Source organism: Asparagus officinalis, chromosome 1 (genome assembly GCF_001876935.1).
Source record: "Asparagus officinalis chromosome 1, Aspof.V1, whole genome shotgun sequence".
NCBI lineage: Eukaryota > Viridiplantae > Streptophyta > Magnoliopsida > Asparagales > Asparagaceae > Asparagus > Asparagus officinalis.
In genome coordinates this window covers 108,653,398-108,680,918 of record NC_033794.1, presented here as the reverse complement: position 1 = coordinate 108,680,918, position 27,521 = coordinate 108,653,398, and the positions used below count along the sequence as shown (strand labels likewise).

General features: G+C 35.4%; 2 protein-coding genes across 4 annotated transcripts; both read left to right on the top strand.

Annotated features, from left to right (window-relative positions):
• LOC109828908 (DNA (cytosine-5)-methyltransferase CMT3-like) lies at positions 8,044–25,552 on the top strand. 3 transcript variants are annotated; one of them, XM_020395898.1, is made up of 20 exons: positions 10,675–11,173; positions 16,107–16,138; positions 16,261–16,357; positions 19,391–19,498; positions 19,571–19,678; positions 19,796–19,895; positions 19,993–20,174; positions 20,256–20,321; positions 20,522–20,755; positions 21,264–21,322; positions 21,391–21,457; positions 21,549–21,878; positions 21,969–22,037; positions 22,134–22,220; positions 22,297–22,384; positions 22,945–23,036; positions 23,123–23,295; positions 23,363–23,432; positions 23,543–23,646; positions 25,110–25,552. In XM_020395898.1, exons 1-20 carry the CDS (start codon positions 10,802–10,804, stop codon positions 25,282–25,284), a joined length of 2,613 nt encoding a protein of 870 aa, XP_020251487.1. In that variant the 5' UTR covers positions 10,675–10,801; the 3' UTR covers positions 25,285–25,552. The 3 variants fall into 3 exon arrangements, with proteins under 3 accessions (XP_020251486.1, XP_020251485.1, XP_020251487.1); XM_020395897.1 differs by lacking the exon at positions 10,675–11,173 and adding an exon at positions 8,044–8,544 and having other exon boundaries at positions 19,391–19,678; XM_020395896.1 differs by having other exon boundaries at positions 10,673–11,173; positions 19,391–19,678.
• On the top strand, positions 26,112–27,515 carry LOC109828909. The gene has a single exon (XM_020395899.1). The coding sequence runs from the start codon at positions 26,252–26,254 to the stop codon at positions 26,678–26,680; it is 429 nt and encodes a 142-aa protein (XP_020251488.1). The 5' UTR covers positions 26,112–26,251; the 3' UTR covers positions 26,681–27,515.

Genomic DNA, 27,521 nt, shown 5'->3' with positions numbered 1-27,521 from the left:
CCCTTACCTCTTTAGAAATAATCTCACCAAATTTCCCCGCGTTTTTTCCTATGAATGAAATTTTATTATCTTTATTATCCTATGAATGAAATTGTAGTTTTTGTTTTGAATATTATTCTCATCATCTTTGGTTGCAGCTATGGTTTGAAATATATCAATGGCTTTGATGTTTTCATTGAAGATAAGTAAATGAGTTATTTACATTTTGTACCTTGGATGTTCTTTGGTTGCAGCAAGTACATTTTCTTTGTGATTCTCGTTCCCATTTGCTAGCATTAAAAAAGGATCATTACACTAATATTTTTTAATGGTTTTTTTGCTAAAATTTTATCAGTGAGATTATTATACTAGAACTATTCATGATGATTGCATAGTTTTGAGTATATATGTTTTAGGATTTATTTATTTTGTTAAATTACTGTTTATGACTGCATGATGTCGGTCATGGATATGCTTTAAAATGATAAATAGAGATGGGAAGTAATTTATATAAAAACATGATTTTTAATATATAATTAAATTAAATTAATGTTGCCACATCATCCTCACTTTTCTACTTTCAACAATAACTAGTTTTTGTAAACAAACAATGTATGTCAATTATATGCTGACTTGGATGCGTTAATCCACTTACAAAAAAAATTCACTTTCATACTTTCAACTCACTTACAACTAAACAAACACCCCCTAAATGAAAGAAATCAAGAAGGTTCGGTTTAATTCTGACCTCCAGAACTGTTAAGAAAATATTGTAACAGTAAGAGGGTGTTTGGCAACTTAAAAGTGAATCAAACGTGTGGAACTCACTTTTTTTTACTGACTTTCACATCCACCTCAGCGCACAAAAAGAACTGTTTGTAAAAAGAAATTATTGTTGAACGCAAAAAAGTAAAGACGATGCGGTGATATCATATAATTTATTTGTTTATTTAAAATTGTAATCTTGCTTTAATCATTCCGGTGATATCATATAATTTATTTATTTATTTAAAATTGTAATCTTGATTTAATCATTCCCTCTGTCTATTATATTTACAAACCATAAGAATTTGAATACCTTAATATTTTTCAAGTGAACAAATATTTTTTTTTACAATCAACAAACTTATTTCAAATATGACGAGTCTAAATTTTGTATGCTCCATAATGATGAAAAACCTTGTCTGCTATAATTTTAATTTTTTCAACTCATAATCGCTCGGGCCTGATTCGACAAAAGCCATAGTTTTTATTTTGAAAAGAAAAAGGATTAAGATAATCAATTATATGGAGGAAGTAAGGCATGAGTTCTAGAGAGAAAGTTTTAAGAAGAGGGGCTTTTTCACGTAGATAGGAAAAAATATACGGATAAGACGTATTTCTTGTTGAAAAATCAACAAAGATGCATGGTGGGATGAACTTTATGGAGAGAATTAAAGATAATGACCTGCGTAAATAAATATATTGTTTTGATATGGAGTGGGTCACACTTTTCACTTTCACCCCACTTCTGCGAGTCAGAAGAAGTTAAACCTGCAACAAATTTTATATTGACTTATTTATTTATTTTTATCTCATTTTCACTATTACTTTCAATTAAATAAACACGTGAAGTGTCAAAATCATTTCGCTTTTGCGTTTTCGCTTCTCACTTACAAGTAAACAAACACCCACCTAACATCTTCAAAAGGAATTTATAGTGATTTTAAAAATTATGTTGTAGTTTCTCTAATGAAAATAATTTATGGTAGTTACCTTAATAAATTTCAGTAGTTAATCATGAAAGTTTTGTGAAAATTAACCTTATAAATTAAGGTAAAGTTTGGTTTGGTTTGGTTTGCCAATCTTTGGTTGAAGCAAATGAAGCCATTTTGAGTTCGAAACAATCCCAAATAAACCAATATGAATGAATCAATCCACTCGATTTGGGCTTGTGCCCTCTTAGGCATGTTTGGCACGCAGAAAGTTAAGGGGGTGTTAGTCAATTGGGACATTTTCATATAAAATGGGATAATTGTTAAAGTGGAATAATATTTCGCTAGTGGGATATTTTAGTGGGATAACTAGGAACAATTTTGTGAAGCAGGATATTTTGATAAAATAACGTGGGATAAATTTTTATAATCATGAAGTATATATTTATGCATTTTGAAGATTTAAATACTATTTATGTATTTTAAACTTACTATTATTAATTGATAATTGCTTACAAGAATGTTCGTTACTATTAAATAACTTTTGGTTAGACTATAAGATATTGACAATTATTATTATGATGATGGTCTAATGATGGTGATAACCATAATAGGAAATAAGTAAAGAAAAAAAATAAAAAATAACAAAATAAATACGAGTTCTAGTTTTTTACCACATAGTTCCAAGCTAAAACTTGGAATAATTTGAGAGACTAGAACTCTCATTTTTGTATAGAAAAATAAAAAAAGTGGGATAATTTTGTACAATTATCCCAATTCTAGTTTTGTTAAAGTTCTGCTTGACTAACACTATAAAATTTTATTCTAGTTTTAGTTCTATGTGACTAACACCTTAAAATTTTGTTCTAGGTTTAGTTCTATGTGACTAACACCTTAAAATTTTATCCCACAGATTATCCCAGTTCTAATTTTAAGTTCTAGGTGACTAACCCCCCTAATGGAAAATAAAAAAAAAGTACTCTCTCAAGAAAATACTTACTTGTTACTTTTCATATTAAAAAATATTGTTTAGATGATAGAAAGGAAAAAAGAGAGAGAGATGGTATGACAAATGTGTTGGATTCCTAATCTATTTTGGTTTAGGATTCCTAATCTATTTTGGTAATAGGTTATTAGGATTCCTAATTTGATTTGGTTTTTGGTTTAGAATTCCTAGTATGTTTATGATTTTAGGATTTCTATATATATGAAACAATTGAAGGAGAGAATAGAAGAGAATTAGCATTGTTTTGAGCACTTTGAGAGGGAGATATTATGAGGGAGTTGAGAGCTTTGGTTAGGGTTATATTTGAGTGATTTTGTGAGTTGTAACCCGTTGTATTTCTCCTTCATATAGTGAAATCTCCTCATCCTCTCCCCGTGGACGTAGGCAATTTGCCGAACCACGTAAAAATTAGTTGTACTGTTTTTGTGTGATTTGTAATAGCTTTTTAGGATCCCTCGACAGGTCAGTCTTAGAACTAATGAGAGGAAGAGCCGATATCTCATTTTGTTGAGATATTCGCTTCATATTCTTGTTTCCTTGGTGAGACGAGAATTCTTATTGCGACCTGACTCTCTTGTTGTGCTGACGAAGTGCTGCCGAAATTTCCGCTGCGCGCAACATCTTAATGTCCAAAAATTGACGAAATAACTAAAAACATCAAAATGGTAAATAGCTATTAAAAAATACCCACTTGGTAATTTAGCTGATTCCTCTCTCTTTCTCTCTCTCACTTTAGTATAGGCTAGACTACTAGATTGGTATTTAAAATAGACTCAAAAAACCACTTTGGTATTAAAAAATGCTCCGGTAAAAAAAAGGATTTAGGTTTTCGTATATGAATATCAAACATTTATGGATTCATTCCCTTCTACTTGTGTTTTGCTTCGTCTTTCGGCTACAACTTGACCAACTCAAAACCTAAGCTCTCCTCTATTTTGAAGTCTCCAAATTCTAATCTAAATCTTGTATGCAATGAAACAGTGTCTTTCTAAACCATTTGAGTCTGGTTATTTATTTCTCGATGATCAAGAGGGAGATTAAAAAGCGGGGAGGAGGAAGAAGACACTGCAGATTATGTTGATAATTTTAAAACTAACCCTATTAGTTTGTTTCTCTGTGCCAACATAGATTAATAAATAAAGGAAGTAACAAATTTAGAAAAAACAATTTCAACGTTTGATGTCTCATGACCGTTCCCAAATTTTTTGGATCCAAAAAACATTAGAGACATAAAATAAAATTACTTAAAAAACCAGGGGTGTAATAGAAATTTCTAGCCAAAAAATTTATTGCTGATGAGTTTTTATTCTTATTTTCCAACTTTAATACACTTCAAATACCAAAGAGATGACAGAGTGTTTTTAAATACCAAAGTTACTTTTTAGGTCTATTTTAAATATCAATCTAGCAGTTTAGCCCTTTACGCTTGGTTTGGTACACACGAATCATATGTAAATGAGAATAAAATGAATAAAGGAATGGAATGTAATAAATGTGGGATTATCATGCTCATTTCTGTTCTTACACTTGTGTGTGAATAGAGAATAAAATAGGAATAAAAATCTTTTTACTTTTGGCGTGGGTAATTAGTAAATAATATGATAATATTTTATATGTTATCTTGACTCGGTCTTATGTGACCAAATCAACTATTCTCAGTTGAGAGAATAGTGGGGAAGTGAGGTTTGTTGAGAGAATATCTCTCAGAAGCAGTTTGTTGAGCGGGTAGAGATGATGAGTTTGATCTCTATATGTAGTGGAGTGTTCTTTTGAGAAAACACAACATAAAAACAAAAAACCCCTACCCATTATCGGAGCCCCCTCAAAGAAACCCATCGTTTTCCCCTTCTTCTCTGTTAACGTTCACTGGTATCAAAGCACTTTTTTTCTTCTTCTCTATTTCGCACCACCTTCTCTGTTATTTGAGGGGCACAATATTTCTTTTCCCTCATCTCTGTACCTTTTCAACTTCTTTATTCAAAATGAAGTACAGTGTCATAGCCTACTTTTTCAAGCTTTAAAGTGAAAGCCTACAATTGGTTCGCCTACCTACGTGACCCACTCCTATCAAACACCATCACAAAGTCTTCTTCATTATTATTCAAATGATCCAACAAACCCATCGTCTCTAGGTTCATAGCCAGCTAGCAATCAGAACCTACAGTTGTTCATAGTTTTATTGGTCTATTTCATATTAGAACATATACTGTTCATATCAATCAGAACCTAGATTTGTTCATAGCTAGCTAGCAATCTGAGCCTAGACCTGTTCATAGCTTTATTGGTCCACTAAACTCTGTGTTTTCTGTTATTGAGGCCCACCCCACGACGAGTCTCCACAAATCCGACGTATCTTCAAACTCGAACAGCTGCATCTTTGCTAATTGGTGGCGGTTTCTTGACTTTGACCTCCCTCTATTACCACCTTTAGGATATTGGCTTCTACCTCTCGTCGACAAGGCCTCTCCTGAAGTACTAGCGCGTGAAGTCTCATTATCCTTCCTCCACAAATCATAATTCGTCAATGCATTAGTAACTTTACTATAGCTGATAGAAGATCTTCCGTTCAACAAAGTGAGCATAAATGTATCATACTCCTCATCCGGTAAGGAACCCAATAAGATAATAACATTGTACTCATTCAAAATCTTCTCATCAACATTCGCCAAGTCTGACAACAACTTCATATAGTTGTTCACATGAGCCGCAAGCGAGGTGCCTCTGGACATCTAAAATCTGAATAACCTACGTAGCAAGTACAACTGATTCTCAACACTCTTCGTAAGGTACTTATTAATTATTGAGAATTTTCCACATCTTCATTGCAGACGTCACCCCAACCACATCATACTTCAGCTCCTATTCCAAACAAGACCTGATCACCCCACAAGCATTCCTATTCATCTTTTCCCATATCGCCTCTTTATATTTTGGTGGTCTCTCATGGACCATGATGGTCTCCTCCAAGTTTTGAGCATTGAGTGCATCGTGGACATCGCTCATCCACAAACCAAAGTTGATTTTACCATCATACTTCACCACACTAATTTTGATGTTCTGAAAACCAACTTGAATTGTACTCGCTATCGACTTGTTGCTTGCACCTTTTTCTTCCATTGCAAACTAACTCCAAGTTGTAGAGAAAAAATCAAACTTTGATAGAAATTAAGAATTACCCAATTGAACCTTAGATCATATTCCAAATAGATCTTCTGTCCATACGAGGAAAGCGGAATCTCTAACGGAAACTCCTAATGCTATATCCACCGAAGCGTAGAACTCTAAGAACAAGCTTCACACAAGAATCTTCCTCCATCTAATTCTAAAACACTAGATCTAAAATCTGGGCTTTGATACCACTTGTTGCGTGCAACAAAAATTTTGGCAGCACTTCGGCAGCACAACAAGAGAGTCAGATCGTAATAGGAATTCTCGTTCCACAAAAGAAACAAGAACCTTAAGTAAAATATCTCAATAACGTGGGATATCAGCTCTTCCTCTCATCAGTTCTAGAACTGACTTGTCGAGGGAACCTAAATAAACTATTATATCAGCTCTTCCTCTCATCAGTTCTAGAACTGACTTGTCGAGGGAACCTAAATAAACTATTACAAATCACACAAATAGCGAGACAACTAATTTTACGCTTGTCGAGGGAACCTAAATAAACTATTACAAATCACACAAATAGCGAGACAACTAATTTTACGTGGTTCGGCAAATTACCTACGTCCACGAGGAAATGATGGGGAGATTCCACTAAATCAAGGAGAGTACAAATGGTTACAATCTCACAAAACTCACAAACTAACCCTCAACCAAAGCTCTCAACTTGCTTACAATATCTCCCTCTCACACTGCTCAAAAGTCTCTCTAATCTTTGATTACAACTCTCCTCTCTCTTTATGATTGATTCTAATCTCCATATATATAGAAAAACTAAAACCAAAACAGATTAGGAATCCTAAAACCAAAAACAAAATAAATTAGGAATCTTAATAACCTCATGTTACCAAAATAGATTAGGAATCCTAATAATTAGGAATACTGCTATCCAACAAAGTAATCCATGACCAACACTTTGGGAAGCGGTTAACAAAATTATGAAGTATATCATAGGTACATTGACTCATAGATTGGTTTATCAAGCTGATTCGCTTGATCTCTTCGGTTATTCTGATGCTGATTTTGGAGGTGATAAAGATGATGGAAAGTCCACTTCGGAACACTTGTTCATCTTTGGAGGAGGAATTGTTTATTAGAGTAGCAAGAAATAAGAGTGTGTTGCTAGATATACACAATAAGCTGAATATATAGCTTGCAGTATGACAACTACACATGCTGTCTGGATAAGACGTTTTTTGATTGATCTAGATCTTAATTTATTAGAAGGACATATTGATATTTATTGTGCTGATCAAGCATCGATTAACTTGATCAATAATGGTGTGAATAGCTCTAAAGGAAAGCATATTGAGATCTAGTATCACCATATTCGAGATATTATAGAAAAGAGAGAAGTTAAAGTGACTTATATCCCTACTACAAATATGATTGTTGATCATTTGACAAAAGGAATACCAGCAGAATATTTTATCAAACATGTAAGTTTGATGAGACTTAGGAATAAATAAGTCTAAGTAAAATTTCATGAATAATGAAATAAGAGTTACTCTCTATGAATAGTGGGAGTAACGGTAAGAAGAAACATCTGATCTCACGGATAGTGGGAGGTACGCCACTTGGTTAATTTGGTCAAGTGGGAGATGTTATCTTGACTCGGTATTGTGTGACCAAATCAACTATTCTCAGTTGAGAGAATAATGGGGAAGTGGGGTTTGTTGAGAGAAAATCTCTCAGAGGCAGTTTGTTGAGGGGGTAGAGATGATAAGTTTGGCATCTATATATAGTGGAGGTGTTCTCTTGGAGAAAGCACAACACAGAAACAAAAACCCCGTATCCATTACTGGAGTCCCCTAAAAAAACCCCAGTCGTTTTCCCTTCTTCTCTATTAACGTTCACATGTATTTTAATTTTATCCTTCTTGCTTAAGTATGAATGCTCATTTCTTACGATCTCATTAAGAATGCTCATTCCCATAAAATATAGGAAATGAAAGAGAAGGATATTCCATAAAACGTGGGAAGGAAGGAGATGTAAGACTGGATATTCTAGCCACTCATTCGCATGTAGTAAATGAGTCGTTACTATATTTTCTTCTCATCCAAGGTGGGCCTATTTACTAATGGGCTGATTGCCTGCCATGCGTGATGCCCAAATGAACGATATTCCAACCCGAACCCGGCCTGTAATTTTCAACCCAAATTCAAAATCAAAATCATCGCGCCCTTTCGCTCCAGTTACAGCAACTAGATTAAAAACCCTAGACCCCTCCTCCTCAATTTTCCTCTCCAAACCCTAGCTTCCCCTTCAGTACCCCTCTTCTACCCCCCCTCTCACTACCCTCGGTTGAGACGCCGTAGATCAGCCAAAATGAAGCGCAAGAGCGCAGAGATCGGGAGCGAGTCGGAGATCTCGAGGGCTCGAGCTCAGCGGAAAAAGAACTCAGATCCAGCCGAAGAAGAACTCAAAATCTCGAAGAAATCGAGAAATCTGAGGAAGAATCAGCCCGATCTAGTGGCTCTTGATGTTTCTGATGCAGTTGAAGAAGAAATTGAAGATTTGGAGGAAGGGGAAGAGGAGGAGGGGGTCGAGCAAGTGGAAGCTGAGAAGATGAGTGCTGAAATCGCTCCGAAGAAGAGGATATGCGTCAGTATGAAGAAAGATGGCGATGATGACTGCTGCTTCGTTGGTGAGCCGGTTGACACGGAGGAAGCTCGGAGACGATGGCTACATCGGTATTCGGTAAAAGTTCTCAACTTTTGGATGCAAGGAGTGATTTTTCCGGAGAGTTGAGGGAGAGTACTAAATGAAAGGGAAATTTCTGATTACCCCTTCATTTATAGCTGGAAGGGAAGCTGCTGACGAGCACTTCATTTATAGCTTTAGTAGCATTCAGTCACCTCTGACTATTTTAGTAGCTGTTTATCATTACTAGACATTTTGAGAGAAGGATGGATTTTAGATAACCCCCTCCCTTATGAATCAGATGATGACAGTGCTAATAAATGAATTGAGGGGTGATAAGTGCTACTAAATGTATGGGAGAGGGGTGTTATATGCAATTCACGTTAAATTAACAGTATAAACTCAATTTCAACAAGCATTCCTATAGAGAATAGATCTTAAAGCTCTTAATAGAAGGAATTTATATATAATACCTTTTTATGTTTCTTTATATCTTTTGGAATAAAGATTGTAACATGCATTTGGATCTGTGACTTTCTATAATTTAATACAATCTATTTACATGCATGTGCGCACGCACACAGACCGCCTAGGTCGTCTTGGATTTTTTTCTTTTATCTTTTTAGAAACTTGTTGCTGCTTTATTATTTACGCTTTCTGTTGTTTTCTGATTGCATTACGCCGCAAAATTTTTAGTTGTTGTAAAACTACCATGAACATATGCACTCTTAACAAGGTTCCACCATATCATAATTTTCATTCATATTCTATTAAATAGCATGCTAAGTCCCTAAACTACCCTCACAGTGGCACCTGCCAATCTTATATTATATTTTATCATCCCAACAAAACATCTTACTTCCCTCCAACACTAAGAGTTAATCCTCTAAAAAAAATTTAATTCCCTTGAAACACCCCATACGTTACACCACCAAAGTTTGGTCATAATGGGCGTTTATGTCACTTTATACTCTTATATAAAGGAATATGAATGTAAACTACGACTTGTGGCACTTTGTTAACAATGCATATTTTCATGGCGATTTTATGCAAAGTGGAAATTTGTGGTGTTTTTCTGAAAAGCCACTGTATTTTGTGGTGGTTCTGAATAAGAAATCCTTATTTTTATGGTAGAGTTTGGGGTTTAGAAATAGGGATGGTTAGCATGAGCATAAGAGGAGTTTAACTTTTGTCCAAATACTTCGGCTTTTGTGTGTTGTTTCTAAAAACATTTAATAATTAATTACTAGGGACCATAGCAGCACAGACCAAGTATTCAATGGAAAATTCCATTTGCCCATCACACTGAACTAAGTTTTTGAACAAATCTTTTAGCAAAGCTGAGAGTTATTATAAATTAGTTTTATATTATTATAACTCAAAATCTGGTAGATATAGTAAAGCATGCTAATAGTTGACTGCTATTTCTATATAAATAGTTTGTCAATAATTTCTTGGCTGATTTTGATATGGAAATTTGGGAAGACCTCTTTTTCCTGAGCGTTCGCTCTAGTGAAAAACAATTTAGAGCAATAATCTCACGGATAGTGGGAGGTACGCCACTTGGTTAATTTGGTCAAGTGGGAGATGTTATCTTGACTCGGTATTGTGTGACCAAATCAACTATTCTCAGTTGAGAGAATAATGGGGAAGTGGGGTTTGTTGAGAGAAAATCTCTCAGAGGCAGTTTGTTGAGGGGGTAGAGATGATAAGTTTGGCATCTATATATAGTGGAGGTGTTCTCTTGGAGAAAGCACAACACAGAAACAAAAACCCCGTATCCATTACTGGAGTCCCCTAAAAAAACCCCAGTCGTTTTCCCTTCTTCTCTATTAACGTTCACATGTATTTTAATTTTATCCTTCTTGCTTAAGTATGAATGCTCATTTCTTACGATCTCATTAAGAATGCTCATTCCCATAAAATATAGGAAATGAAAGAGAAGGATATTCCATAAAACGTGGGAAGGAAGGAGATGTAAGACTGGATATTCTAGCCACTCATTCGCATGTAGTAAATGAGTCGTTACTATATTTTCTTCTCATCCAAGGTGGGCCTATTTACTAATGGGCTGATTGCCTGCCATGCGTGATGCCCAAATGAACGATATTCCAACCCGAACCCGGCCTGTAATTTTCAACCCAAATTCAAAATCAAAATCATCGCGCCCTTTCGCTCCAGTTACAGCAACTAGATTAAAAACCCTAGACCCCTCCTCCTCAATTTTCCTCTCCAAACCCTAGCTTCCCCTTCAGTACCCCTCTTCTACCCCCCCTCTCACTACCCTCGGTTGAGACGCCGTAGATCAGCCAAAATGAAGCGCAAGAGCGCAGAGATCGGGAGCGAGTCGGAGATCTCGAGGGCTCGAGCTCAGCGGAAAAAGAACTCAGATCCAGCCGAAGAAGAACTCAAAATCTCGAAGAAATCGAGAAATCTGAGGAAGAATCAGCCCGATCTAGTGGCTCTTGATGTTTCTGATGCAGTTGAAGAAGAAATTGAAGATTTGGAGGAAGGGGAAGAGGAGGAGGGGGTCGAGCAAGTGGAAGCTGAGAAGATGAGTGCTGAAATCGCTCCGAAGAAGAGGATATGCGTCAGTATGAAGAAAGATGGCGATGATGACTGCTGCTTCGTTGGTGAGCCGGTTGACACGGAGGAAGCTCGGAGACGATGGCTACATCGGTATTCGGTAAAAGTTCTCAACTTTTGGATGCAAGGAGTGATTTTTCCGGAGAGTTGAGGGAGAGTACTAAATGAAAGGGAAATTTCTGATTACCCCTTCATTTATAGCTGGAAGGGAAGCTGCTGACGAGCACTTCATTTATAGCTTTAGTAGCATTCAGTCACCTCTGACTATTTTAGTAGCTGTTTATCATTACTAGACATTTTGAGAGAAGGATGGATTTTAGATAACCCCCTCCCTTATGAATCAGATGATGACAGTGCTAATAAATGAATTGAGGGGTGATAAGTGCTACTAAATGTATGGGAGAGGGGTGTTATATGCAATTCACGTTAAATTAACAGTATAAACTCAATTTCAACAAGCATTCCTATAGAGAATAGATCTTAAAGCTCTTAATAGAAGGAATTTATATATAATACCTTTTTATGTTTCTTTATATCTTTTGGAATAAAGATTGTAACATGCATTTGGATCTGTGACTTTCTATAATTTAATACAATCTATTTACATGCATGTGCGCACGCACACAGACCGCCTAGGTCGTCTTGGATTTTTTTCTTTTATCTTTTTAGAAACTTGTTGCTGCTTTATTATTTACGCTTTCTGTTGTTTTCTGATTGCATTACGCCGCAAAATTTTTAGTTGTTGTAAAACTACCATGAACATATGCACTCTTAACAAGGTTCCACCATATCATAATTTTCATTCATATTCTATTAAATAGCATGCTAAGTCCCTAAACTACCCTCACAGTGGCACCTGCCAATCTTATATTATATTTTATCATCCCAACAAAACATCTTACTTCCCTCCAACACTAAGAGTTAATCCTCTAAAAAAAATTTAATTCCCTTGAAACACCCCATACGTTACACCACCAAAGTTTGGTCATAATGGGCGTTTATGTCACTTTATACTCTTATATAAAGGAATATGAATGTAAACTACGACTTGTGGCACTTTGTTAACAATGCATATTTTCATGGCGATTTTATGCAAAGTGGAAATTTGTGGTGTTTTTCTGAAAAGCCACTGTATTTTGTGGTGGTTCTGAATAAGAAATCCTTATTTTTATGGTAGAGTTTGGGGTTTAGAAATAGGGATGGTTAGCATGAGCATAAGAGGAGTTTAACTTTTGTCCAAATACTTCGGCTTTTGTGTGTTGTTTCTAAAAACATTTAATAATTAATTACTAGGGACCATAGCAGCACAGACCAAGTATTCAATGGAAAATTCCATTTGCCCATCACACTGAACTAAGTTTTTGAACAAATCTTTTAGCAAAGCTGAGAGTTATTATAAATTAGTTTTATATTATTATAACTCAAAATCTGGTAGATATAGTAAAGCATGCTAATAGTTGACTGCTATTTCTATATAAATAGTTTGTCAATAATTTCTTGGCTGATTTTGATATGGAAATTTGGGAAGACCTCTTTTTCCTGAGCGTTCGCTCTAGTGAAAAACAATTTAGAGCAAGAGCATACTTTGTGAAAAGCCAAATGGGAAAAATGAAAAAGGAAAGGGAATTTCTTCATTGCCTCATTTACAAAAGTGAGTTTTATTTCATGAATGTTTAAACAAAGAAGGGTAGTAGAGATTGACAAAATAGGAGCATACTTTGTGAAAAGCCAAATGGGAAAAATGAAAAAGGAAAGGGAATTTCTTCATTGCCTCATTTACAAAAGTGAGTTTTATTTCATGAATGTTTAAACAAAGAAGGGTAGTAGAGATTGACAAAATAGCTAACGCGACTCTAAATGAGTTCAAAATTTAGTTTATTTTTTCAGACTAAAATTCAAGAATAATTTTATTAACAAGTAATAATTATAATATTATTAGCAAGGTCAAAAGGGCTACTCTGGGTGCTAACATATATGTGGTATGACAAATGAGGAATGGAGTCATTTTTAATAATCTTCAACCTGATGCACAAAGATATATGGGCTATTTTCTTCTTGAAAACACAGCTAAGCAGAGTGGATAAAATGGTGGACACTGCTGATAATAGGAGATGATGTGCACGGTTTAATATTGACCCCAAGTAGCTGGATAAGGTTTCCAGTTTTGAGGTCATAGCTACTAGATGGGTTTTTCGTCTTTGAACTGTTGCAAGTGTACATGGATATTGTATAGTTTCTCTTTTTATTTTAAGTGACATGCATCTGTCATTTACTTTTGCACATTGATTGAATTTGTACTTCATCTCTTTACTTGGCAATGCAAAAGCTAACATTTCATGCCAAAAAAAGTAACAACTATAATAATTTGATGTCCTTTTGCTATTTGCTATTGCTGTTGTAATCTTAACCATATAAAACAATTCTTACCAGTGTTATCGAGGCACGAGGCACAATGCAGGGCACAAAGGCCCTTTATGCACACCATGCGCAAGGCGCACAATGATGCGCAAGCCTCACTGAATTGAGACACATAACTCAAACTAACATTTTCCAATATTAGACAAAAGCATATAAGCAACATGTTTATAAATTGTAACATTAAAAAAAACTAAGAAACATAATTTCACATACTAAATCACGAAAGAGTTTTAATTAGCATGCATAACATAAAAAACTTTATAAGTTTTCACAAATGACAATGCGGGATAATCTCCAACATAAGCAAAAGTCTATGAAACAAAACAAGCAAAAAGCAAGTAACAAATAAGAAATATATATTTTCATTTAAAATTAATATATGTATTTTTAAGTAACAATTAAATAATTAACAAATATGATTGTTCATAATTTTTTAGTTAGCATTCTTAATTGCTATTTGCTAGTTAGTATGAAAAGATGGAGAATGAAGATAATAATTACATATATACATATTCATAATTTCTAGTTAGCATGCTAATTAAAAAAGAAAGTTATTGTTAGCAAACAAGTATACTAAATTACTAATTCCTTTTTATAGGTTAAACATGAAAAGATAGAGAATGGATTAACAACTAGCAAGAAAGAGTCTATTACATGAGGTAAATATGTAATATGTAAATTATTTTTAAAAAAATAGAAGAAAGAGCCTATTACATGATGCAAGTGTCAAGCGCACATGAGGCGCGAGCGAGGCGCACACGAGGCGCGCGCCTCGTGTGAGTGCAACGTCCCGCCTCTGGTGCGGGACGCAATTGCCACAACCCGCATTGCCTCACACTCGGGACGCGCCCGAGGCACGCGCCTTGATAACACTGATCCTTACTTAGTGGGACAAGGTCTTATTTTTCTCTTTTTGGTTTCAAACCAAAAATTATTTGCACGGGAAGCGTCACCTCATATTAGCTCAACAAAGTCTACACCTTTTGGATGAAATCAATGATACAACATGTAACTTCTTATTTTATAAAAATGCCAACTTAACTTGTTTTCACTTTAAATGGTTTTGTTAAAGTATTTCTAGAACCCTCTTGGGGACACCTTTAGTGTGTTCAATCATCGACAGTCCGAGTACTGGGGTGCTATACCTGCAAGTGTGGCCATCAACTGAGCTCTTTGTCTCGGGTGCTCGACCATTTGGCCCTAGGGTTGATTGTGTAAATTGTTTCCAAATCTGGTAGAATCCTATTAGGTTAGTGTTTATTGAGGGTTTCTTCCTATTCAGAGATAACTTTGTAAAAGTAGTTGTTCCATCTAGTGTTATCAAAGATGCACACCTGATTTCACCCTACGATGCTTAGCAGTGGCGAAGCGCCCCACATTTGATTCAATAGCGCCTTTTTGTATCTCAACCTCCATGAGAGCACTTCGCAAAGGGCACATGCAAGATATGCCTTGTATATTTCAATCAGGTACTTATAACTGATAACCCATACCCCAACAAGAAAGTTACACCTATTAGGCCTTTTTAGTATCCCGATTGAGGACCCTAACCCTTTCTCGTTTACTACTTGATTTTGCTTCGATATTAGTCTTGATTTGACCTTTGATTTGGAAAATTATGAACCTCGTTACTATGTTGGGTGTGTTAGCATTATGAAAAATTATATATGCAATACGCATCTCTCATCATTCGGGCATGCACATCATATTGCACCTTGCACATATGTGGATAAAGGAATTTTGCGCCCCACATTGCGCCTCATGCATTGATAACACTAGTTCAATTAGACCCAATGCGTAAGAAAATAGAAATAAAAGAGGAAAGTTGTAGATCGTGTCTTAGAAAAAGTCTAGACTTTGGAGTTCATCAATATTTTTATTATCTGTAATCTCTTGTTTGTTTAGTAACGAATTATCTATTGCTGCCCATGAACGTAAGTTTTACTCTGAACCATGTAAACTCCTTCTGTTTGTTGATTCTTTTGTGTGATTATTTGGCATTTGTCCTTGTGATATTGGTTTTTTTTATCATAATTATGTAATATCTGCAACAATTTACAAATGATATTTATATCACTGCAATGGACATTTTTTTGGGGGGCTGAAGGCAATAATTCTTTGTCAAAAATCCTTTCCACTACACAAAAACATTGATGTTCTCATTGGGGGATGGTTATAATTTTAAACTCTTAGTGCCATCGTAGGCTGAGAGCCCTTTTATGACCAACAAGAGCAATATCTCTTTTAATGTTTTAGAAATTCATGGCAAGTAAGAGTCGAACTTGGGTTGCTTTTCGACAATGTCAAAGCACCCTGCTACTACACCCAAACTCCAAAGTTATAATGAGGGTAGAGGGTTTTATTTTTATACTCCAACATTTTTATTGTTTAACATTAACAAATCTTTTCCCCCCTGATAAAATCATTATTCTGTGTTGTGGCTCTTTAAAGCACAATTTTAATAGGACCACAAATTTTCTATATTTTTCTTATAATGTAAGATTATATGTCCAATAAAATTTTATGGATTATAATAACTAATTGAGAAGACTTCCATTCATTTTAATTTGTCTGATCACTTGCTCATGTTATTTTTTTTGTTATTTATTCTTTAGAATGCAGGGAAACAAGACACAATGATGAAAATGTAAGTTTTCTAAAATTTTTAGCTTATTGTTGCACTCCATGTTTTGAATTTTGCTTAATGCATTTCCATTATATCTATCCATTTATTTGTTTTCTTATTCACTGTGTCTATTGTTTTTCTAGAGGGGTTGATTATGATGTGATAAAAGCAAAATGTCATTACCTTAAAGCAAAAGTTGATGGCCATGTTTATGACCTTTATGACAATGCTTACGTAAAAGTGAGTATCTTCTAACTTGCAATATTATAAGGTTTTTTTTTTCTTTACTGTGAGTTGTTTCTCTTATTTATTATATTCTGATTTGGATGACGTAGTATTCTTTTTTTAATAAATTGTGAATAAAAAAAATATGCTTTTCATATTTCTAGGAGTACAATCTTATCTGCCATTCTCAATTTGGAAACATGTATCATGTATGATTTTTTTTTATGTTTTCATGTGTTGATCTTAGGACTTATTTATCTTTGAATATATTGTATCTTAGAAAAAGTTAATAGCTCATGTACATCCAGTTTGTTGATGGGAATTATTTGGATATAAATAAAAATGTAACAAAAGATAAAAATGTTAAAATTGCACTTATTATTTAATAAGGAAGTGTACATATGTTGGGACTTACACCATGCAATTCGAATGCCACGCAACTCACAGGCAAAATAATACATATTGCAACTCACATGCAAGGTATATCATGTGAACTGAGCATTCATCATTCGTCTCTCCTCCCTAAAATGAAGTACAATAATATTTATAGTAGTGAAACAAGGTTGTAATAAAAATTAAAATCATTACTCACATATGACATCAAATAACGCATCCAAGCAAAACATACCAAATAACTTATTCAGTCATGATTGAATTATCTAATCCTCAGTAAAAGTTACCTAATCCTCGCTAGAAGTAAAACCCTGAGAAATCTTCCTAATTTTAATGCTCGTCTTGCTTTGTGTAGATGTTTATAAGGATATTTCTATCACTTGATAGTTTACTAGAGCAGTAGGTAAAATGAACAGATATTTTGGATCTCGATATTCGAGTTTGAAACGTATAATGTCAGGACTTGCTAGAATGATTAAATAATAGGAAAAAGTCAGCAAAAAGTTTTATGTAAACTCATCAGAATTGATGTATACAAACAAGTTTCAAGGAGTATATAGTATATTTTATGTATAGTATACTAAAGTATACTATGTATAGAATTGTGATGAGTGACAGCTACATTTAATGCAACTTTTCATATTCTCTTTGATTAAATATTTATTTTCTTTTTCCTATTAATAAAATATTTCTTATTTCCAATATAATTATCTATCTTTTGATAAATTAAACTCATCTTCATTTGGTGCTCATCATTTTTTCTTGGTACATATTTTATCGAAACTAACACTCTGTTTGAGAGAAGATATCTTATCTTTTATCTTTCCACTGTTTGAGAGAAGACCCATCTCTCACTCTCTAAGAGTTACTGGACTACGAGACATACTGGAGAAATAAAGAGAAAAATAAATGATAGGTAAAACACATTGTTATAAATAGCGCCACTAATAAGCGTTAGCGGTCCCTTCCTGTTACGCTATCGCTTAATAGCGGTGACATGTTATAGAATATGTGCTTTCTGCTTGCAAAAGCGGCTAATAGCGACGAATGTGGACAAAATCCGCTTTCTGGCCGCTATTTAAAAGCGGTTTGATGTTTATTTTTTAAAATTAAATCCGACCCGCAACCGCTACATGCCACCGCCCCCGCGATTTCCGGTATATTCCCGCCCGACACCTCCTTCAACACTTCCTCTCACCTCCTCTAGTTATGAACCCTTCTACTGCAGTCCTCTCACCGCTCAGCTCATCTTCTTGAGTACGACGACTCTTTGACTCCTCTGGTCGTTTTTCGTATTATGTGACAGTTACATGTCTATTTCATGTTTAGGATCTCTTTAAGTCATCAGATATGTACTTTTAAATTTTTTAGATTTTTTAATTTTTCTTATTATTTTGTACATATATAAATTAGACCGCTATTTGATTTTACGCTTTTTACCGCTATTTTGCCGCAATAGCTCCAAATAGCCTTAACAATGTCTCACTGCTACGCGACGCTATCCGCTATTTCACTAATTATTTGAACATGGAGAGCCAAAGCTCCAAGAAGATGCCACATGGAGAGCCAAAGCTCCAAGAAGATGCCACATGTGCAACTAGGATTTACTTGAGTAAAATGTATACAACTGGTATAGATAGATATACATATGGATAGATGCGTATAACAATATTTTAACGCTAAATTTGGCTGATTGCAAGGGTGATAACTAGTTACTTTTCAAAGTATGAATCACTTATATATTGACTACCAATGTTTTAGAAAGCGCTAGATGCTTTTAGGCGCAAGGCATGGCGCCCAAGTGCCACATAGTTGTTTTGTAGCACTAATAGGGGAATGATTTTTTTTTGAAGATCCAAAAGTCTACAATCACCGTTATATTCTGGTTTGGATCGAGTTCTGATCTAATCCAATTTTGCTTGATCCTTTCTCTTTGCTTGTTATGCTTAAGCAGGCAATACCACCTTTTGACATGGTGAGTACATGTTAGCTGTCAAAGTTCGCCTAGGCCCTCTCAAAAATTAAGGAGCGAGCTTAGGCTAGGTGGGCACACAGACTGATTTTTAAGACAATGTTAACTATATATATCTATTATATGAACAACTTAACGTTCATGAGCGTAGTGGATATTAAAAAAGAGAAGCCGTTATAAGTACCCGAGTCCACTCCATTTAGCGTAATTTTTTTTCCTGAATTACATTGGCCACTGACTGTTAGTGCTCACACATTTAAATGGTTTTGGATGCAAAATGGATTTCAAATATATTAAGTTTCCTTTCACTACTAGTTAGAACTAAATATTTGTTTCAGCTTCCTGCGGAGGAATCAGCCAATAGTATTCTGTTCAAATCGTTGCGCTTCTCATTTCCCTTTTTTCTTACTATGAAACAAAACTTTCCTTTATCTGTCTTATGGTTGACAATTAGCAAAGTTGATATTTTTCATGAATATATTATGATTCAATTGTTGAAGCTAACCACTACATATCAGATTGTTAATATGTAACTCATGTTTCCACTGATTTTAGGTTGTTTATTGGAAAATAATTGCAAGTCTCAACTTTCTTATTTATACTGCATTACTACTAGGTTATCCAAGAATCATATTTCTATGCTTTTATAGATTTTTTGACATAGTCAGAACTTATTCCTTTAGGCTGGAGAAGGGGAAGATGATTATATCGGTCGCATCATAGAGTTCTTCAAAGCTCATGATAATCAATTATATTTCACTTGTCAGTGGTTTTTTCGCACTAAAGACACTGTAAGTATCATATATTTTTATTTGACTGTTATAAAGTGTTTGGATTCTTATATGATTTATGATGCTTTTAAGGTTATTCAAAAGCAAACACTTTCTCATGATGTTCAACGAGTATTTCTATCAACGGAGACAGATGACAATATTCTGGATTGCATTGTATCGAAGGTTCAGATAGTTCAGGTTACTTCAAACTTTTGTAATCTTTTTAGCGCTTTCTTCTCTTATATAGACAAATATAAGCATCGTAGTATTTTTCTTATTGTTAATTTTCTATTTAATTGTGGTTTTGTTTCCTAGATTGATTATTCATCTAAGAGTGAGAGCAAGCCTCCATGTGACTTGTATTATGATATGTCATACTCACCTAAATTTTCTACATTTGCGAATCTTTCTTTAGGTAATGCCATTTGGTTATTCTGTCCTTCTCCTTTTATTTTCATTGCTATGAATAAAGTTTGGATGTCTAACTTTTCTCCTTATCCTGATCTGTTCAGAAGAAGGGAAGGGTGGAATTGAGACACCATCATCACTCTCTTCAGAGAGTGACACTGATCTGTCAAAGAACAGAGCAGAACCTGATTCTGAAGTTTCATTGCTTGATTTGTACTCTGGTTGTGGTGCAATGTCGACAGGATTGTGTCATGGGGCACAGCTATCAGGCCTTAATCTTCAAACTGTGAGTTTAATCACATCAATTTAGTTGTTCCTTGCGTGTTTACTCCATGTTTGATTTTAACATGTTGTCAGTTACATACAGCGTTGGGCTGTTGATTTAAATCCTTTTGCATGCGAGAGTTTGAAGCTAAACCACCCAAACACTGAGGTATTTCTTAGGATGTTATAAATCATTTAAAGTTAAGAGTGCAATGTATTTATAGTGGTTCTTAGAGATATTATAATATTTAAACTTGGAACAATTAATTGTTATATATTTTTTCAGTTGAAAACAAATCTCTAGTTTATTTATTTTATTCAATTTTTCAAATGTTATGCTAAATTCTATTGTTTCAATCCATGATACAGGTTCGGAATGAGATGGCCGAGGATTTCCTATCTCTCTTACATGAGTGGTATAAACTATGTCAAAGCGTTGATGTTTTTGACGAAAACTCTCCTAATAAAGATGGTGTTAAGTCAGATGATGAGGATGAAGAGTCTGAAGGTTCACTATCTCCCGGTGAGTTTGAAGTTGGGAAAATAGTGGGGATATGTTACGGAAAAACTGAAAACCTGGAGGAGGTGGGACTGAAGTTTAAGGTATGAAGAACCAAGATTTAGTTTTCTGTTCTTTTTTTACCCCACATTTTCTTTAAATTTTATTATATCTACCTGTTGCTATACGAGTAGAACCGATTCCTAGACAAAATCATGAGCGTAAGTACTTGCAAATATACAACTTTGTTGTGTATCCGCAGACTCTATTTCAAGGGTAAATTTCACAATACCTCCTGAACACTTCTATTCTACTAAACCCTTCTAGACTTCAAGATGTCTCACAAACGCTCTGTAAACTTTCAAAAATTTTCAATGTACCCCCTAACTGTGATAATGACTGCAGTAAAGGGACAAAAATACTCCTTTAACATTAAACTCTAATAATTAAATTAATTGATATTAATTAAATAGGTAAATCTAACCCTAATTATTAAGTCTCTTAAGTAATTTACTTAATTAATTATTAAATCAAATTAATTTAACAAAAATGCATGTTTGCTTGAAATTTCCGTAGGTTTCTTTCATGTTCTTAAAGTATTTTCTGATATAGGTCCGATGGAAGGGCTATGGTCCTGAGGACGATACATGGGAGCCTGCTTCGGGTTTGAGGTACTTTTTCATTCTATTAGACGAGTTCTTTTAATGGTTCCTTGATTACTTTTTGTTTTGAAACACAGTGATTGTCAAGAGAGAATCCATGAGTTTGTTCGGACTGGATATAAAAATAATATCTTACCCTTGCCTGTAAGTTCATCTAACCTTTTTATTCCCCAGGAAGATCTGAAAGATCCTTTTTAACTCTTCAAAAATTTTTGAACTCTTTACCAATATGCAGGGTAGGGTAGATGTCATCTGTGGAGGCCCACCTTGTCAGGGAGTTAGCGGATTTAATAGGTTTAGGAATGTGAAAGCTCCGCTTGAAGATCCTAAAAATTATCAGCTTACAGTTTTTATGCAAATTGTGGCTTTCTTGAAACCAAAGTATGTTCTCATGGAGAATGTCGTTGACATTTTGAAGTTTGCTGATGGATACCTGGGTCGATATGCGCTAAGCCAATTGCTTGCCATGGATTACCAAACAAGATTGGGGATTATGGCTGCTGGGTCTTTTGGCCTTCCCCAATTCAGATTGAGAGCATTTCTATGGGGGGCTCTTCGAACCAATGTTTGTATTGCTGTTGTTTCTTCTGCAATTGCTAGAATTAGTAGTTTGTTATTATTTATATTATTAGTAAAGCATTTATTTGCCTCACAGAAATTGCCCCAGTTTCCCTTGGCTACCCACCAAGTCGTCGCACGTGGTGTCATTCCAACTGAATTTGAGGTTCTTTCCAGACTAGAAATTTCTTATGCAGGATGTTATCACAAATTATTTCCTGTTTAATAGTGAAGATTTTAATTTTTTTTCCCTCTCCTATAGTTAAGTGTCGTTCCCTTTAAGGAGACTCAAGATTATCACATGGAGAAAGCTTTGTTCCTTGAAGATGCCATATCTGATCTGCCTAAAGTATGTGTACTTTGAAAACTATTTACAGGTCTTATGTTTTAGTTCATCCTAAGTCAAACATTTATTCTTAATTCAGGTTGCTAATGATGAAGAAAGAGATGAAATGGAGTATGGGAAACCTCCGAAAACAAACTTCCAACGATTCATTCGTCGGGCTCGAGAGGGTATAAAAATTAGTACATAGTGATGTTCCCTTGTCATTGTCATTCCTCTACCTTCAATTTGTTCGCTTTCATTATTTACTTTCTTTTTTCATCAGCATTTTCTTTTGTTATTGTTCTATTGTTTGCTTCCATGTTTCATAATTGTTCAGGTTATTATAACGTGATAGCTATGCGGTTTGTCTTTAATTTGTTAGTAATCATGGAATATGTGGATGCTATAGTTGCTTGCTTGCTTATGATTGATTCACGTACTTCCATATGTTTTTTCCGTATGCTTGCTATTGATTTCTGCATTTGTTGTTAGTATTTCTTTGTCCAAAACTAGATTGCTTACGTTTTCTTTGTTTTATGGTGACTGAAGCTGACATTACCTTTCTATTCTTGTATATCGATTTTGACCCCAATGCTGACACCTGATGTGCTGTTCTCTGCTACATAATTACTGTAGTAGGGATCTCAGGACATAAGTTTTCTCTTCTATTGATACATGTGGATTAGAATGATGCAACTCTGATTCCATCTCTTGCCATTTTCTAAGCTATTAAACTCATCATTTACAGGTGAGAAATCATGTGAAAAACTTTTTGACCATAGGCCTCTGAAACTGAAACCAGATGATTATCTTCGTGTTTGTCAAATTCCAAAAATGAAGGTAATTTTCCAAACATTTTTCTTTTATAACTATACAAACTCTCTTGAAATATAACAGCTGCACATTTTTTCCTACTTGTATCACAGGCTGCAAACTTTAGGAACTTACCTGGAGTTAAAGTTGGACCTGATAACAAAACCACTGGTAGTATATACTTTGAATTTTTCTCTTGTTTCTTATTATTTTGCATAATCTTAGCAGTTTTTATGATCCAGGTGCCAGACTATGCCCTGTCCTTTGTGAAGGGAAAATCCTCAAAGTAAGTTTATCTCATATTTCCATTAATACTTGAGTCATGCATTTATAGAAATTAAAATTTTATTTAGGCCTTTCGGACGCTTGTGGTGGGATGAAACAATTGCAACTGTTGTCACAAGAGCAGAGCCTCATAACCAGGTTCTTTTGTTGATAAAATTTATGTATCTGGCTTCTTTTTACATCCTATAATGTATTTTACTATTAGAATAGATGAATTGCATTTTGATTAATTCGCTTGAATATATCAGGCGGTGTTGCACCCTGTGCAAGATCGTGTGTTGACTGTCAGGGAGAATGCAAGATTTCAAGGCTTTCCAGATCACTATAAGCTTTGTGGCCCCATAAAAGAAAGGTGAACTCTTTAGCTAAATTGGATAACTTTTCTGCTTTTATGACATGAAAAAATCTTGATTTAGAGATTTCATGCTTTGGTTATGATCCAATGTTTTGTTAATTATACTTTACATTGTCCCAAGATAGCAATTGTCAAGATGAAAAGCTTTCAAAATTGACATTTTACAATTTTGTTCCAACATGAATATCTTTACAATTCAACTAGAAGTTTTACAAGGATCCACAGTAGGCTAAATTCAGTTGATAGAAACATAATCCATACTTTCATAGAATTAGTTCTCTTTAAGCTGTTTATGTTCCAGTCAGATTCATCTAAAGTTGAGAAGGAACCATGTAATGTTCATCTGAAGATCTATACATATCAAAATGTAAGTTCATTCACAAAATTCCTAAGCAAAACAACAACAAATATAAGAAAGTGGAATCTCATTCCACTTTTGCCAAATCACAGATGTACTCAATCATAAGCTAGCTAAAGATAAGCAAATAAACTATCATTAGTTCATTACATGTAGAAGAGACCCAAAAGAGAAATTGAGGAATCTGACTTCAACAGGAGAGAGCTGAAAGGAAAACCTCATATCAATTTGTACTCAATCACAAGCTAATTAAAGATAGCTAATAGTCCATCGTTAGTTCATTACATGTAGAAGATATCCAAAAGAGAAATTGAAGAATCTGGTTTTTACAGGAGAGGGCATAATGGAATTCATATCAACATAAAAGTTGTAACTGACCAACTATCTTTATATACATATAGCATATCATTCAATATTTATGTTAGAAATAGTTTCTAGAACGCATCATTAGAACAAGGTGGCATATGGATCAAAGCTGTATGAAAATGTTTGACAATGTTATATCAGCGTGTTCTAACCAGGCTTCATCCTCCCTTAGCTAGTCAGAATTTATGGACTTATGAAACTAAATACAAGAGAGGCCTTGCCATGATATTGAAAGGTTTGTTGATAAAGACTAGTGAACAATCTACAAGATGAATACATATAATACATTTGTTACAGGACGGCCATGCTCGATCCTAAGCGCCAAATTTCTCACATGTGTACTCACACACACACACACACACAAAGTTATAAACTATATTCCATAGATACATTTGTTGCCTTACGGGAAGGGGGGGTCATGATGCTTTAAAGGGAGAAGGATCTGTTACTTAAACCGTGTTTCACGTTTTTGACAACCTCTTCAGCTTGCTAGTAAATTCAGCGGTATAGGGACAAATGAGCAGATTCAATCGAGCGTTAGTAATTGTATGCATATACTCTCATGGGACCACATAGTAAACATGTTTTATTTATCGGATGAAATATGGTACCATTACTTGCAATGTAATTAGATCGTTTTTTATGCACATGGTTTTGCAAGTTTCCTCGTTTCCTTCTTCTTTGATGTCTGTTTAGTTTGTTTCAATATAATAGTATTATTTCCTTATATTTCTAGGTATATACAAGTTGGGAATGCAGTTGCAGTACCCGTCGCTAGAGCGCTGGGGTACGCGTTGGGTCTAGCTTATCAAGGAAAGGCTAGCGAGCAACCTACCTTTGCTCTTCCTCCTAAATTTCCAGATATAGAGTTCCCAGATCGAGAAGTTGAAACCATTGAAAGTGGTTTATGATTGTGGGGTTTATATGATGTTTAGGATGGAGATATTATTTGCAATGTGCACCGTTACTGTTATCCATTGACAATTTCGATCTCAATCATGCGTTCTGCATTCTTTCAGAGAAGTAACATTTGTCGAAAGCAGTCCTGTCAGGATAATGAAGCCCCTCGATGGGTCCTAGTGTTTATAAGATCATATTTGTTAAGTTATAAAAATTGAATGATTTTACTTTATGAAATTGCGATATTTTTCTAAGTAAATTTATGTTGTTTGAAAATAATCTATTTTTTCATCTTTTATTGTAGGAGTGAAACATAATCAATCACCCACTTTATTGCGTTTTGGCACAACTAGTTCATCTTTTTACAATTGTGTTATTCAGGCAATATCTTGTTTTAAATATCCTGCTTTTGTTGATGATTTTCATAATCTTCACCCTATTCCTTTCTCAACCCCCGTGCAAATTTCCCCCCTCGAAAAAAAAAATGTACGCCCTCAGTCTCAATCCACTCCTCATCTTCCCATCTCATCAAACAAAACGGCCTCCAAACCTCCATTCCCGCCAAAAACCTCCGCCGCAGACGCGGCATCGCCGCGAGAAGACGTCAAGACCCTTTGCCCAGTTCCGCTTGCCCGCCACAACGCGACATCCCCCGCGTCTCTAGAGTCTCCAGAAGGGACCGTGGACAGGCCCCTTCGCCGCTCCCCCTGCTCCCCTTGACTCCCATGGCAAACATCGCACCTCCCTCTCCTTCCTCCTCAAAACCCTCACAGGCACCTACTTCGACGTCTTCGGCCACTCTCCCGATTCCTCCCCGCCGCGGGCCCCATCGCGCCTGTCCTCGGTTCGGAGCTGTGATCCGCGCTCCGCCTGATCCTCCATTTCTACCCTGACTCTGAAATCCACGGGTGGGAGCTCGACCCGGCTGTTATATCCGTCGGCAGGGAGTTCTTCGGACTCGAGAAGCTCGAGGGGCAAATGAAGAACAGGCTGTTTATCTACATTGGAAACGCTTTGGACGCTGGGACCGATAATGGGTTTTCTGGGATTTTGGTGGATTTGTTCAGTAAAGGGAGCTTGATACCTGAGCTTCAAGAGAAATCGACGTGGGTGAAGTTGAAGCAGAGGCTGAGGAAAGGGGGGAGGATAATGGTGAACTGTGGAGGGAGCTGTGTGGAGTCTGAGGATGGGAAAAGAGATGGGAAGTTGGTAATGGAGGAGACATTGAGAGCGATGAGTGAGGTTTTCAGTGGTGACGACGGGCTGTGGGTTTTGGACCTTGGGTTGAAGGAGGAGGATAGTTGTGTAGCGTTGACGGGGCCGAGGCCGGATTCCGGCGAGTGGAAGGGGAAGATGGTGAAGGGGTTGAGGGGGTTTGTTGATATGTGGAGGGCTTATCAAGGTTAGCTTCTGGTTGCATATTTGGTGTTTGATTTAATGCCCATTTCAATGTTCTTTTTTGCTCATCTTATGTTTTGAAAGTTCTGTGAGATGTATTTGAGTTAAAAACCAAAACGGCCATGTTAAAAATTTTATTAGAAGCATATGACCAGTTATTAATTGTCATGTTATGCGCAGATAGCTTCTTCATGTTAATTTTCAGTCTTGTACAAATTCTTTGAACTTTCCTCCAAGATTTTGTTACTGCAGATTCTTATGGTTCTTTCACTAATTACTCATTACTGTGATTTATTCCAATCCAATTGCTACAATTTTGTCAATTTTCAATCAAAGTTGACCTCTAGAGAGAAACAAGCGACCAATTTTATGCAGGCTCTGACCATTTCTGTTTTAGTTACTCACATCTATTAGGCTCACCTACAATTCTGGAACTTGAGCAATGAATCAGCTAATCCAATGACATGAAATTGGGGTTTAGCTAAGAATAAATTACTAGCTAAAATATCTTGTGATCAATAATCAAATTATTCTTATTCTTAACTAACAACTGGTTAAGAGATGAAGCCGGAGAATTGTTGGTCTATTTACCTGTTGACTCGGTCACCTACTTCATGCAGACCACTAACTTACAAAATAAGAGGTAGTTATCCAATCCAACCTCCTCCTCCCCTTTTTCCATTTCCGAGCCCCTGCCAAGGGACCGGAAACAACAGAGAGAGAAGGGGGGAAATAAAAAACGAAAAAACTGGAAAAATAAAAGAAAAAAAACCCAATAAAAAAGAGAACTCTAACAAATGGGTCCAAGGATGTTGGACCTCTTCCTCCCAGTTATTTTCCTGATATCGGC

Excerpts from the sequence above, each read along its gene's own strand:
- LOC109828908 (XM_020395897.1), top strand. The coding sequence starts at position 8,173 with ATGAAGCGCAAGAGCGCAGAGATCGGGAGCGAGTCGGAGATCTCGAGG. Across the intron at positions 19,679-19,795 it reads CGAAGGTTCAGATAGTTCAG|ATTGATTATTCATCTAAGAG; the intron begins GTTACTTCAAAC and ends TTTGTTTCCTAG. Across the intron at positions 22,038-22,133 it reads TCATTCCAACTGAATTTGAG|TTAAGTGTCGTTCCCTTTAA; the intron begins GTTCTTTCCAGA and ends CCTCTCCTATAG.
- LOC109828909 (XM_020395899.1), top strand. The coding sequence starts at position 26,252 with ATGAAGAACAGGCTGTTTATCTACATTGGAAACGCTTTGGACGCTGGG.